Source organism: Miniopterus natalensis, chromosome 5 (assembly GCF_054644295.1).
Source record: "Miniopterus natalensis isolate mMinNat1 chromosome 5, mMinNat1.hap1, whole genome shotgun sequence".
In the NCBI taxonomy this organism is placed as follows: domain Eukaryota; kingdom Metazoa; phylum Chordata; class Mammalia; order Chiroptera; family Miniopteridae; genus Miniopterus; species Miniopterus natalensis.
In genome coordinates this window covers 90,828,974-90,842,582 of record NC_142085.1, presented here as the reverse complement: position 1 = coordinate 90,842,582, position 13,609 = coordinate 90,828,974, and the positions used below count along the sequence as shown (strand labels likewise).

At 62.8% G+C, this 13,609-nt stretch overlaps 1 protein-coding gene across 1 annotated transcript; it reads left to right on the top strand.

The window, feature by feature from the left end:
• Positions 1 to 1,115: 1,115 nt before the first annotated feature.
• On the top strand, positions 1,116 to 12,765 carry UNC93A (unc-93 homolog A). Its single transcript, XM_016212923.2, is given in 9 exon segments — positions 1,116 to 1,202; positions 2,293 to 2,474; positions 3,379 to 3,608; positions 5,284 to 5,409; positions 6,499 to 6,556; positions 6,558 to 6,708; positions 8,102 to 8,237; positions 9,235 to 9,366; positions 12,500 to 12,765. Coding segments are annotated over 9 exon segments (1,368 nt in total).
• Positions 12,766 to 13,609: the final 844 nt, after the last annotated feature.

The window sequence follows — 13,609 nt, the reverse complement described above, 5'->3', positions numbered from 1 at the left end:
ATGATTTTTAAAATCTATATTCTCTCTAAAAAGGTGGAAATAGTGCACAGGTGTATCTCATGGCAAGAATGTTGATCTGAGTGACACTGAGGGTGTCCTCTCCTCCCACAATTTCTACTGTCCAGAAAGGGGCCTGCTCCGAGTCTCCTTACAGACGCATTGCATGCAGGTACACGCGTGCATGTATGTACATGTCTATATTCATACATGCCCGTCCTGTTTGTGTTCAGAAACCACACAATAATTCCCAACAGAAGTCTTTTAAAAAACGTTCCCAGTCAATCACATCAAGCTCTCCTCCAGCCTGGCTTTCTGCAGCTTCCCACAAATCTTTCCCGGAGTTAACAGTCCCAGATAAGCAGCTGCTGAGGACAGGAATTTTCAAACCAGCCGGGCCACTTGCGCCAGACGTTTCTCAATGATTTCCCAGGGACCTACTGACTTGCAAACAAAAGCAAACCGGGATGGCATCCTGGCTGGCTCTGCATTCTGACAGCTCCCAGATTTAAGAAGCCAAGTTCTCCAACAGTGATTAGAGCCGAGGCGGCCACTGCACTAGGTAAAGCCCACAGAGGATGGGGTCGTGGGGTTAGGGCCAGTCTCCGAGGCACCGACACTCTGGCCCCGGGCTCCTACAGTCACGTTAACGCTTCGGAAGTTGACATAATTTGTTCCCTAAGGCTGAAGTTCTTTCATGTTCTGCAGCACTGACCCTTTCTGTTGGTGGGGAGGGGACCGTGATGGGTCCATACGGTGCGGATGTACAATATCGTATCCTGTGTGCTTATGTTCTGTAACATGAGCCATTCCTTCGCTGTGAGGGCCACATCTACTAGAAGCGGTAGGCAAAAAGCCTAAGGACGCCAGGCTAAGCCCTGATCTCTTGCCTTGTGGGGCGTGGCTGTGGGTTCCAGCAGTTAAATGAGTAACACTGCGCTGCTTTATGGTGTCATAACAGCCAAGTTCATTAACTCCCAGAAACCTAATGACTAAGCCTCTAACTCACACGGGAGGACAGGGCTTCTTGGTGCAGACTGACTCCCGGGCCCGGTTGCGCTCTCGTAGGAAACTATAGTCCGCGTGTCCACGGATGATTGACGCCGTCCGTCAGAACAATGGACAGAAGCCTGCGGAACGTGCTCGTGGTCTCCCTGGGGTTTCTGCTGCTCTTCACGGCCTACGGAGGCCTCCAGAGCCTGCAGGTAAGGCCCTTGCGCAAGGCCCTCTCGTCGCCTTGGCCTCCGGGAATCCCCGTGGCCACAGACGGCGGGGAACGTGGGATTGCTCACTGTGCCACTCACCCCCCAAACCCCTGGAGCAGCAGTGGCTTGGACGTGCAGGCCCACAGGGGTGGGTCTCACTCCCAGCCCAGCGCAGTTGCACAACCGAGGGCGTGTAGCTGACCCTTGGACGAGGAGAGCAGGCCTGGGCTGCTGCCGGATAAGATATCTTTGCCTCTGGGTGGTTTACAGGAGACCAGGAAGAATCCCTGGATCCTCTGTGCTCAGGGGCAGCGATGGGAATGTGTCAGATTTCACTAGACCACGTAGAGTCCGTGAGAGTGGACAAGTGGCGTCTGCCTGTCACCTCGGGACGGGGCCTGTGCAGATGCATCCCCGGCACCTCCCACCCTCCCCAGGCACCTCCCATCCTCCAGAGCCCACGTGCTCCCCTCCCCCCAAAAAAGTCTCCCCGGCTCCACTGGCCGACCTAAGTGCCCACCAGGCCCGTTGCTGGTGTTACCAACACGTCAGCTCCCACCGTCCCTGAACCACAGCCCTTTCCCGTGGCTCAGCCTCCTCCCCTCGCCCCCCCTTTCTCCCTCTGCCTCCCCCTGACCTGCCTGGTCTTCCTTCCTCGGACAGGCGAGGTAAAAGGACAGGGAGTCTGTTCTGGTTTCCGACTTGACCTCTGGTCACTTCCTACCAGGCTGCACCAGGCACTCAGCTCAAAAATGACAAAAATGTGGAGAATTGAGGTCGGCGGCCCAGAAGGCCGCTCTCCCCTCTGACTCCGCAGGAGTCCCTCCCGCGGGGCCTGGACACGCTCGTCCCAGCGGCCTCGCCTGTCCTTGGAGGACAGCAGGTGTCCCAGGCGCACGAGGCCTCCCAGGCCGTCCTCCCCCGGCCCTGCTTTCCCCCCCGGAGTCGCCAGCCGCAGTTTCCTTCGCCGCACGCGGCTGGCGGCGAGCCCCCCCCCAGTCGGCCTGCCGCCGGCGGGCTCGGGGCTGCGGGGGCAACGAGCCCCGTCCCCTCGGCCCCGTCCTCCCGAGCGCTCACTGTGTCCCCACAGAGCAGCCTGTACGGCGAGGAGGGCATGGGGGTGACGGTGCTGAGCACGCTCTACGGCGCGGTGCTGCTCTCGTCCATGCTCCTGCCGCCGCTGCTCATCCGCATCCTGGGCTGCAAGTGGACCATCGTCGCCTCCATGTGCTGCTACGTGACCTTCTCCCTGGGCAACTTCTACGCCAGCTGGTACACCCTGCCTGCCGCGGGCCCCGGCCTGGTCCTCCCGGGCGCAGCAGTGGGCGCGCCCTTCGCCCTCGCCCCAGCCACCGCCCCGGCCCCGCTTTACAACGAGCTCGGCTTCCCCAGGCCTCCCCTCGGCTCCTGCTCAGGACCCTGCTGAGGCCTGTCCCCTCTGCTGTCCCCTCTGCTGTCCCCTCCTCCCCGTTCCCGCACTGACTCCCCCGGGGCCTGTGCCGGGCTCCCTCTCGGTGCCGGGAAGTTTTACTGCCCCAGGAAAAATGAGGAGAATCCAGGATGCCCAGGGCAGGTGCCAGGGGGACCTAGCAGAGGGGACCGAGGGAGGACACGCTCGTCCTCCCCGCAGGCAGTGGACTCGGCAGGGTGGGAGCCCGGCACCCACCCTGCGCTCTGCCTCCTCCCTGAAGGAAAGGGACCTCGGGGACCAAGCTCTAAGCTCACGGGCCCCGCGCCCTGTTCCCAGGCACGCCTGCCAGCCTTCCTTGAGGGACACGGCTTGTCACCCAGGACACACTGGTTATGACAGCCTCACAGCCTTCTGGCTCGCGTTACCACGGAGGTTCACGCAGAGTGTCCGTCAATGGCTGTCACCTGCCGAGCTGTTAGGGACACCTGGACCCGCCCCCTCTTGCTCGCCATCCCGGCTCCCAGCTCAGGGCCGTTGCCCTCAACACAAAGGTGGCCCCGGGTCTCGCAAGTGAACCTGAACCAGACGAGGCGCAGACTTTGCTCGTGTCTCTGAGTCTAACGGTGGTCAGGAGGGGACAGGCCCGTCCGCCCAACCGGTCCACAGACACAGCAGTGCTTCCAGGGGGCCAGGCCTGAGGCCTCCTCCCCCGCGGAGGGGGGCGGAGGGGACGGCGGCCCCTTACGTGCGGGTCTTGCCCGACAGGTACACCCTGATCCCCACCTCCATCCTGCTGGGCCTCGGAGCGGCCCCGCTGTGGTCCGCGCAGTGCACCTACCTCACCCTCGCGGGGAACGCCCGGGCAGAGGCCGCGGGCAGGCCGGGCAGGGACGTGGTGAACCAGTACTTCGGCATCTTCTTCCTCATATTCCAGTCGTCGGGCGTGTGGGGGAACCTCATCTCCTCTCTGGTGTTTGGCCAGAAGCCCACACAAGGTAAGAGGAGACGGCCCACGGGGGCCCCGAGAGCGTCTCTGACCCCGGGCGAGCACGCCCGCGTCACGGGACTCGCGCGGTGATCACGTGGGCCCTCAAGGCGCGGTTCTCCCGCCTGTGCCTCGCCTCACCTGGCTCCCGGCTCCTCCCCGGCAGTGCTGTGGCCGGAGGTTCCCCGACTCTGAGCCCCCCTCCCCTGGGGAAGCTGAGGCCGCCACCCGTGGACCTTGGGTCTGTGGAGTCAACACTGTCCTCCCGATTGTCCGAGAACAGGTTCAAGTGACCTATTTTCCCCCTGAATTGATCCGCTGGCCAGTGTTTTCTTTGTTTTTGTTTTTGTTTTTTTAAATATATCTTTATTGATTTCGGAGAGAGGAAAGGAGAGGGAGAGAGAGAGAAACATCAATGATGAGAGAGTCATTGATCGGCTGCAGCCCACAACCCAGGCATGTGCCCTGACCGGGAATCGAACCCTGATCGCCTGGATCCCAGGTCGACACTCAACTGCTGAGCCACGCCCGGCCGGGCCAGTGTTTTATTTTATTATTATTTTTTACTTTTTTGTTCCATAGATTTTTAAATTGAACTGATCAGAGTGACGTAAAGTCACACAGGTTTCAGGTATACGATTCTACAGCACATCGCCTGTGTATATTGAATTGGGTGTTTACCAGCCCAAGACTAGTGTTTTAAATGCTCCACCTGAGACCACTTATTCCTGAACTGAAGTGAGCACTTGATGACGGACGTTCTAGGGCACCTGGCCCAGACCCCGGGTGAAGCGTGTGCCTGTCTTATGCCTGCACCATTGGGTGCCTGAGGATTTAAACCGAGGGCCTAGGACATGAATCTCTCTGATTCTCACAAGAAACCTTAGTCAACGGGGGAAAGTGCTGACTCTCCTGACTGTCACGGGACCACCCCCAGCCCCTCGCCCTGGCCCTCCAGTCCGTTCCGTGTAAAGTCCTGCCTTTGGGAAGCCAGTCAAATCCTTCTTCCCCGTTTTCTCATGGGATGTGATGTGATGTGATAATCCACATTTTACTTTTTTTTTTTTAAATACATCTTTATTGATTTCAGAGAGAGGAAGGGAGAGGGAGAGAGAGAGAAACATCAATGATGAGAGAGTCGTTGATCGAGCCCGCAACCCGGGCATGTGCCCTGACGAGGAATCGAATCCCGATCGCCTGGATCCCAGGTTGACGCTCAACCGCTGAGCCACGCCCGGCCGGGTCACATTTTACTTTTAACAGATAGGAAAGTAACCCTCAGAAAAGATAAGAAACGGCCTATCCCAGGCCATGGAGCTGGTACAGATGGACCTGAGTGAGAACCCAGCCATCCTGACACCCCTTCTAATACGTGTTCTTCTCCTTGATTAATTTTTGAAAGTTGAAAATGTTCATTTATGTCAGGAAACGAATTTAACGAGTAACCAACATTTAAGGCACATTTGCCCAAACAGCCCTAAAATCAAGCATACGGACACGGACCTTAGGGGAAATGGACTTTGAGACACTTGGTCAAACGAGCCACGTTTTGTGACCTTGAGCTATTGTGACACCCAGTTTGGGGTGTGTCCACCCTCCTTTCCACCTGCACGTTTGTCCCTCCCGTCCGGTATCCTACGAAATTACCTGTGTTCTCACGTCACCTGGCTCCTCCCCCTTCACAGGGGCCATCCAGGAGGAGCAGCTCCTGTCCTGCGGGGCCAGTGACTGTGTGATGGCCACGGCGCCCACCAACCACACCCAGAGCCCCTCCCGGGAGCTGATCTACACCCTGCTGGGCATCTACACAGGTATGTGCTCACGGCCCCGGGCGGAGTTCGCGGAAAGCAAGACCCAGCTCCTTCCTGGGCTGGAAACGACCGTCTCCCCACGTCCAAGCAATGTCGCTGCTCAGAAAGTCCCCCACAGTGCGTCCGGCTGAGCGAGCTCAGGCGTTTCATTGAAATCATGTGCAGCCAACCCTGTCCTCAGGAGCAGTCAGGCCACGGACACGGGCATTGCCTTGCTCCGCAGGTGGCCTGTGAGCGTCCCCAGCCAGCGCCCCCTGGTCCCCGCTGCGTGCTCGGGCCGCGGCCGGGCCCCACTCACACGTCACGCCCAGTTCCCGGCTCAGAGAGGCCCAGCACCAGGGACTGAAGTCGAAGTTCGTGCGAAACAGATGCGCACATGGAGCCTGGAGACGCCGTCTCCTGTGGCTCGATTCCCGGCTTGCTTGTGGGTCTGAAAGTCTCTTTCCCCTCAGCAAGGCCACGTTCCCGCAAAGAGCAGAAAAACAGGAGGGGAGGAAAGCGGCCTGGAGGGCAGGGAACTCTCTCCCTGGGGCGACTTCCCGGGGCTGCCGGGCTCCGTCCCCATCACGAGGTCCTCCGGAGCGCGGCCTGTGGCTTGTGCAACACCCGCCATGCCCGGCTCATGCCCTTTGAGGAGGTTCTGGGCCCCGGGCAGCTCCGGACACACGCCTGCCTCCTAGTAAGCACGTGGCTTCTGCACCTGTGACCCGCCTCTCACAGGCTCCCCTCCCGCGTGGCACCTGGGTGGGGGCGTGTCCCAGCGGGATGCTCGAGGCCGCAAGGGAGGCTGTGCAGGGGGAGCTGTGGCCACTTAGTGGGCAGCGGACGCGCCTGCCCCCGTGGCTGCACACACCAGGGAGTGAGGTGGGTCCGGGAGAGGGCTTTACGGTGGACGCGCCCGGAGCGCCCGTGCCCAGGCCCGGTGGCCGCGTGTGCAGGAGCCCGGGGCCACGTCGGAGGCCCGAGTCTGGCCGGGGCGGCCGGCGGGTCTCACCTGCAGCCCGCGCCTGAGGTCGCCCGTCGCCTCCGGGAGGGGGGGACGGGGCCACGTCCCGGCGCCCGGACCCCACCAGCCGCGCCTCCTTCCAGGGAGCGGCGTGGTCGCCGTCCTGCTGGTGGCGCTGCTCCTCGACCCCATCGGCGACGCTCCGCGGAAAAGCGAAGGGGGGGGCGCCGCCTCTTCGGTCTACGCTGCTCTCGACGTTCCGGCTCGGCCGGGACCGGCGCCTGCGCCTGCTGGTCCTGCTGGCCCTGTACAGCGGCTTCGAGCAGGCCTTCCTGGCCGGCGACTACACCCGGGTACCGCGGGCCGGGCGGGGCGCCCCGGGGCTGGCGCAGGGACCCCCGGAGGCACACTTCGTTTTAGAGCCGTTTCGGTGGAAGGCATGGCAATTGCCCATGCACCCCTGTTCCCCACCACGGGCCCCCCAACCCCCTCCACAGCCCCCACACCAAGCCCCCCAAACCCCCTCCACAGCCCCCACACCAAGCCCCCCCACAGCCCCCCTCCACAGCCCCCCAACACCATGCCCCCCATAGGCCCCCTCACAGCCCCCCCACCAAGCCCCCCCATAGGCCCCCCACAGCCCCCCCACACCAAGCCCCCCCATAGGCCCCCCACAGCCCCCCCACCAAGCCCCCCCATAGGCCCCCCACAGCCCCCCCACACCAAGCCCCCCCATAGGCCCCCCACAGCCCCCCCACCAAGCCCCCCCATAGGCCCCCCACAGCCCCCCCACACCAAGCCCCCCCATAGGCCCCCCACAGCCCCCCCACCAAGCCCCCCCATAGGCCCCCCACAGCCCCCCCACACCAAGCCCCCCCATAGGCCCCCCACAGCCCCCCCACCAAGCCCCCCCAAACCCCCCTCCACAGCCCCCCACACCAAGCCCCCCCACAGGCCCCCCCACAGGCCCCCACACCAAGCCCCCCCATCCCCACAGCCCCCCCACCAAGCCCCCCCAAACCCCCCTCCACAGCCCCCCACACCAAGCCCCCCCACAGGCCCCCCCACAGGCCCCCACACCAAGCCCCCCCATCCCCACAGCCCCCCCACCAAGCCCCCCCAAACCCCCCTCCACAGCCCCCCACACCAAGCCCCCCCACAGGCCCCCCCACAGGCCCCCACACCAAGCCCCCCCAAACCCCCCTCCACAGCCCCCAACACCATGCCCCCCACAGGCCCCCCACAGCCCCCCCACACCAAGCCCTCTCCAGAGGGTGTGCTTGTGGCCATCTGTGAATCTGCACCCACACGTCCTAATCACCCGAGTCCCTGGCTCACATGGGGCCCCTCTTGGTGCTGGACATCCTGTGTCTGGACAGAGGGACAGTGACGTGCCACCATTCCTGTCACACCGACTGTTGCCCAGCTGCTCGGAGCTCATCCCCCTCCCCACCGAGGGGACCTGCCCGACCCCCAGGAAAAGCTCAGATCGGCCCGTGTAAGGGCTGAGTAGGCCGCTCAGCCCGTCCAGACGTCTGTCCCCGGGGTCCCCGCCGGCTCTTAGGCAGGGCAGGGCTTTCCCACAGCATCAGCCCCGCCCTCTGCCCCCAGAGCCGGGCTGGGCAGAAGGCTCAGGCCAGTTGAGCAGGACAGCTGACCCCAGCAGGACGCGTGTCCGCAAAGGACCCAGCGAACCGCGAGGAGCGCTGGGCCCGGGGAGGCTGTGACGCCCCGTTCCCCCCGCAGTCCTACGCCACCTGCGCCCTCGGCATCCACTTCGTGGGCTACGTGATGATCTGCTTCTCGGCCACCAACGCGCTGTGCTCGCAGCTCTACGGGAAGGTGTCCCAGTTCACGGGCCGGATCGCGCTCTACGCATTCGGTAGGCGGACCCTCGCCCACCTGGCTCCGCGGGGCTGGCGCTGGGGGGTGCCCCACTGCGGGTGGGGCGACGGGGCCGGGGTGGGGCCAGCGCAGGGTTTTGTGTAGGCAAATAGAGGGATGCCCTGACCGCGGGGTGAGGCTGTCTCGGTCCTTGGGTGAGGGGGGAGTCAGGGGCGGCTCCCGAGGGGCGTGACCTGCAGTCACCTGGTGCGTGAAGATCACCTGGTGATCTGTCAGAGCTGACCCACTCCCAGCTCCCCACACGGCACCTTCACCTGTCCTGGGAGGGGGAGAGGGTCAGAGACAGCGTGAGGTGCGAGATCTCAGGGTGTAACGAAACCGCGGCCGGCTGCTGGTCAAGGCCCAGGGGTCTCTGTCAACAAGCCCGCTAGGGCCACGTAGCCGGCATGTCCTCGGTTCCATCCCTACGCCACCCTGTGGAGGAGGCTTTGCAGTCGGGGAAACTGAGGGACAGAGACGGGTAGTGACTTGCCCCAGGCCACACAGCCTCAGGCAGCCAGCGGTCTCCGGAGCGTCCCAGCTGCTGTGTCGCTGCATCCTGGACGCACAGGGTCAGCAGAAACACGAGCCATTAGGGTAAAGTCGGGGGGCTGAGCCCGGCCTCCCCTCCCTCCTCCCCTCCCTGCCTGGAAGACCAGCCTCCAGGGTGGGCACACCCCTCCCGTCTCCCGAGTGGAGAAGCCCTTGGCGCTCTCTGCCTGGACCCTCATGATTTGGGCCCCTCGGCCCAGGCAAGACCATGTTTCCCTCTGCGACTCTTCGCCCCCCTGCCCGGCGGCGAGGAGGCGAAAGGCCAGAGGTGAGCAGAGTTGCAACCAGACTGCGAAGCGCACACACCGGCCGCACCGTCAGCGCCAAACCCACCTGCAGGAAACAGCCTGGTGCATTTCCAGGAGACGCTGCTCGCGCCAGGAGGCGACGCCCAGGGTGCCGGCGTGGCCCTCACCTCCCACGGTTCCCCCCCTGCCCCGCAGGTGCGGCCACCCACCTGTCCTGCATCATCGCCCTGCTGCTGTGGAAACCAAACCCCGAGCAGCTGGCCGTGTTCTTCGTGTTTTCTGGCCTCTGGGGCGTGGCTGACGCCGTCTGGCAGACGCAGAACAGCGGTGGGTGCACAGCACAGGGACATCCCCGCTTGGGCCCCTAACCTGGGCAGCCGGGGGGACTTGGTGAGGGTGAGGACCCGCCGGCTCGGGGCCCCGGGGAGACGTGGAGACTCGCCAGCCAGGAGAGCAGAGCTGGGAGCCAAGCAGACGTCACGGACGTGAAGTGTTTCCTCTGAGCGTTTATTCAGGTCCACGGTGTGAAAAACACCATCGGCCCAGGGCACGAGTCCCCGTCCTGAGAACCACGGTTCTCACGCGAGGGGCACTGTGACCTGCCCCGAGTGCCCGGGGCTGGCCCGGGAGGGCAGAGGTCCACAGGGCAGAGGAGGGGCGGGGCCGTCCCGGGTCAGCGGGATTGCTGGCTGCCTGCAGGGCGGTGGCTCAGGAGCCCGAGAGAGCAGAGGGGGGCGGGGAGGGGAGACAGCAGGCTTGTCTTGGGTGATCTTGTGGGACGTGAGGCCACGTGGCAGGACGCGAGGAACACAGGAGAGGAGAGGGCAGAGGGCTGGCCCTGGGAGCCGGGGTGAGTGACGCTGGACTGTGGGAGCCTAAGGGCCAGGGTGGAGGTGCAGGTCCACGGGCTGTGGGAGGGAGATGCCCAGGGACTGGGGGCTCTTCCGCTGGGCCGGGAGGACTGGACGGAGGCCACCGTGTCCCACGCCGCGCAGGACAGCCAGGACGGCCTTGGGGGGAACCTGAGTGGTCAGGGCAGGAGGAGAGGGCGGCCCCAGGCCCAGGGAGTCCCCTGCGGCTCAGAGCCGGGAGGAGAGGGCGGCCCCATGGGCACCGGTCGTGTCAGCATCACCCATGGGACTGGAGTGTCAGGGAGGCGCCGGTGGGTGCTGCCGGGTCCTGCTTTCCACAGTAAGACGAGAGGGTTTCGGAGGGAGCCACTGGAGAGGAGGGACCGGGTGTGGGGGCAACCCACGGAGGACACAGGGACAGCACGGCTGCCGTTGGGTGGAGGCTGGAAATGAGAGGAGTGAGGGTGGGCGCTGGGCCCCGGGCTCCCCGCAGACCCGTCCACAGCCCGGCGCGGGAGGGGGGCTGTTGGGGTCCCCGGGAGGCCGCCATCCGTGCCCCTGGAGATCTGCAGCTGGTGAGGTGCCCAGGGCCCTGGGCGCTGGCTTCGGCGCAGAAGACAGCCCTTCCCGAGTAGACGTCACGCCCGCCTTTACCCGGGAAGCACCCGGGGACAAGAAACCGGGCACACCCGTCCCCAAACAAGCCAGGAGCCCACGTTTCCAGGGACGGAGGCCTGGCTGCCCCCCTGCACCGAGGAGAGTCATGCCCATGACCTCACCGGCCGTGGGCTCAGGTCCCTGGGCGGCTTCTTCCTTAAAACAGCTGAGAAAACATCTCCGAACAGACCTAAGGCTGGTGGGTTTCCAGGGTTTGGGTCCCACGATCGTTTCCGCTGGCTCAGGGGCTCGGGCGGCTTTCGCGAGGCTCTGAACCAGGTGACACGTGGTTGGCTCAGGGCTGTAACTGGCGCCTGGGTCAAGGTCCACAGCTCGGGGGAAGGAGCGAAACTCCCCGCAGCCAGGCCCACGACTGCCCGACAGCAGAAACGCGATTCAGGGAGAGGGAGGCAGAGGCTCCCCAGCTTTCCTTGGCGCGGGAATTGTAAGCCCGTGGCGCCCGGCCCTGCGGGAATTCCGCCCACCTTGCCGGGTGAGCACGGGGAGGGCGTCCGTCAGCACCCGAGGGGCGTGAACGACGCCGGCGTCTTACCGACCGCCCCGCGCCCGCCTTGCTCCCTGAAGCGTTAGCTGGCGTGCCTGAGCTCCCCTGGATTTTAAGCGTATTTACGACACGAGCCAGGAAAGGGAATGGGATGGGAGGCCACAGGCCCTCTAGGCATCTGTTCTGCGGGAGTTTCACACGACTGCAGTGAAAATGCCTGGCTTCCTCCCCGAGACACAGGGGTAACTGCCCGGTTCTCCCTGTCCCGTCGTGGGCGTAAGAGGCTCGGCAAAGCGACGTGAGGTCCGATGAACGGCTCGGATAAAGACTCGAAGAAGGGATGCTCGTTTAAAACGCACGATTTCTGGGTTTTTTTGTATAGATAAAAAGTAATTTTTTTTTCAGGGAAAGATCGGTTGTGGGGGAAAGCTGTTATTTTCATACATTTGAGAAGCTCCTCTACTGGCTGTGGTTTCAGCGAGAAGTGACGTTAAATAGCCAGGCTCCCCGGGCTCCCCAAGAACTCGCCACCCTACGCTGTGACGATGTTTTCTGTATTTTTTAAAAGTGGAAGTTTTGCGTAGCTTCTGCCACCTCTCAAGGGCCCCTCACTTGTTTTCGTTTTTCTTTTTTTTAAATATATTTTTATTGATTTTTTTAGAGAGAGGGGAAGGAGAGGGAGAGAGAGAGAAACATCAATGATGAGAGAGCCATTGACCGAGCCCGCAACCCGGGCACGTGCCCTGACCGGGAATCGAACCCCGAGCTCCTGGATCCTACGTGGACGCTTAACCGCTGAGCCACACCAGCCTCCTCCCCTGCTCTACTCAGCGGTGACTCACCCACTTACCTGCACAGCAGGACGTGCCGGTCGCAATCCAAGGCTGCGCGGCTGGCACTGCTCCGCGGTGGCCCTCGGGCTCTCGCGGGGACGCCTGTGTCCTGTGCAGGAGGCCCGTCTGCTCTCCTAAGCCGGCACCGCTCACGGGCGCCCGTGCTGACATGTCACGGACCCTGTTTCTTATTTACGGGACGATTCCTGTCACCGTTCTCCAGGCTATAACCCGCCGCATACAATTATTCTGTGTTTTAAAAAGAGAACGGTCTGCCCGGCTGGGTGTGGCTCGGCGGCTGAGCATCAGCCTAGGACCCGGGAGATGGAGGTTCGATTCCCGGTCGGGGCACAGGCCCGGGGTGCGGGCTCGATCCCCAGTTGGGGGCGCGCAGGAGGCGGCCGATGGGTGACTCTCATCATTGACGTTTCTCTCTCTCTCCCTCTCCCTTCCTCTCGCTGAAATCAATAAAGAGATATTTTTTAAAGTAAATAAATAAAATAAAAAGGGATTTTGCTGAGGGCGCTGGGCGCTGGGAAGGCAGAGCCCTGTCGGCGCCAGCGGAGGGCTCGCCTGGGGCCCGGGCGCCGCGCTCAGGGGCCTCTCCTCCGCAGTGCTCTTCGGCGTCCTGTTCGACAAGAGCAAGGAGGCCGCCTTCGCCAACTACCGCCTCTGGGAGGCGCTGGGGTTCGTCATCGCCTTCGGGTACAGCACCTTCCTGTGCGTCAGCACCAAGCTCTACGTCCTCCTGGCCGTCCTGTGTGCCGCCATGCTGGCCTACGCCGCCGTGGAGGGCCTGGAGGCCAGGGCCCCGCCCGCGCCACGCCCCGTGGGAGCCACAGACGTGGCCCAGGGTGGAGAAACACAGACGGAGATGTGACAGCGCCGTGCTCCCCGCAGGGGGACAGCGTCCCCGAGGTCGCAAGAGGCCGCCGTTTGGAAGACGTGACAGAGTTTTATTTTTTTACGTATTTTTTCTATTCGGCCAAGTTTTCAGTCGGCCGTCTCCTCAGGACGTGGACACAGTCAGCCCACTTCAGACACAAAGAGAAGCTCAGGGTGCGATCGGCCGACGGGAACTTGCTGAGAATCACGGGATCCGCAACCTGGACTTGCTTTTGTGTGGTTGCTGTTGTTTTTAAGAATCGGAAGCCTGCTTAAAACAAGGCCGTCCGGCACCGCGAGGTCACAGCGTGGCGTCCGGCCGGCCACTGACCGCCTCCCCCAGGCGGAGAGGGACAAAGCCAGGCCCGAGTTTATGCTTCTTGAAACTTACAGGGGATGAGTTTCTAAATAAATAAAGTTATATTATGAACTTACCTCTTGCCATATACTTTTATTCTAAATACTCACCTAGAGAGCCCTGGGGGGAGGGATGGGGCTATAGGGGGAATAAACGGTGATGGAGGGAGACTTGACTTGGGGTGGTGAACACACAATACAGGCTACAGGTGATGTGCTGTGGAATCGGGCACCTGAACCCTATATAATTTTGTTAACCAGCGTCACCCCAATAAATTCAATAAAAAATAAAAACACTCACCTAGATCACACACAGGAAAGTCATCACCTGGAAGATGAAGCATGTCGCAGACCATTGGAGGCCTCTGAGCAGGTGACAGCGAGTTAGACCGAAAACACGACTAACCCGGACGTGGGCGTGCCCGTTACCTGCGGTCAGCAGGTGAGCCGGTCAGCAGGTGAGCCCGTCAGCAGGTGAGCCC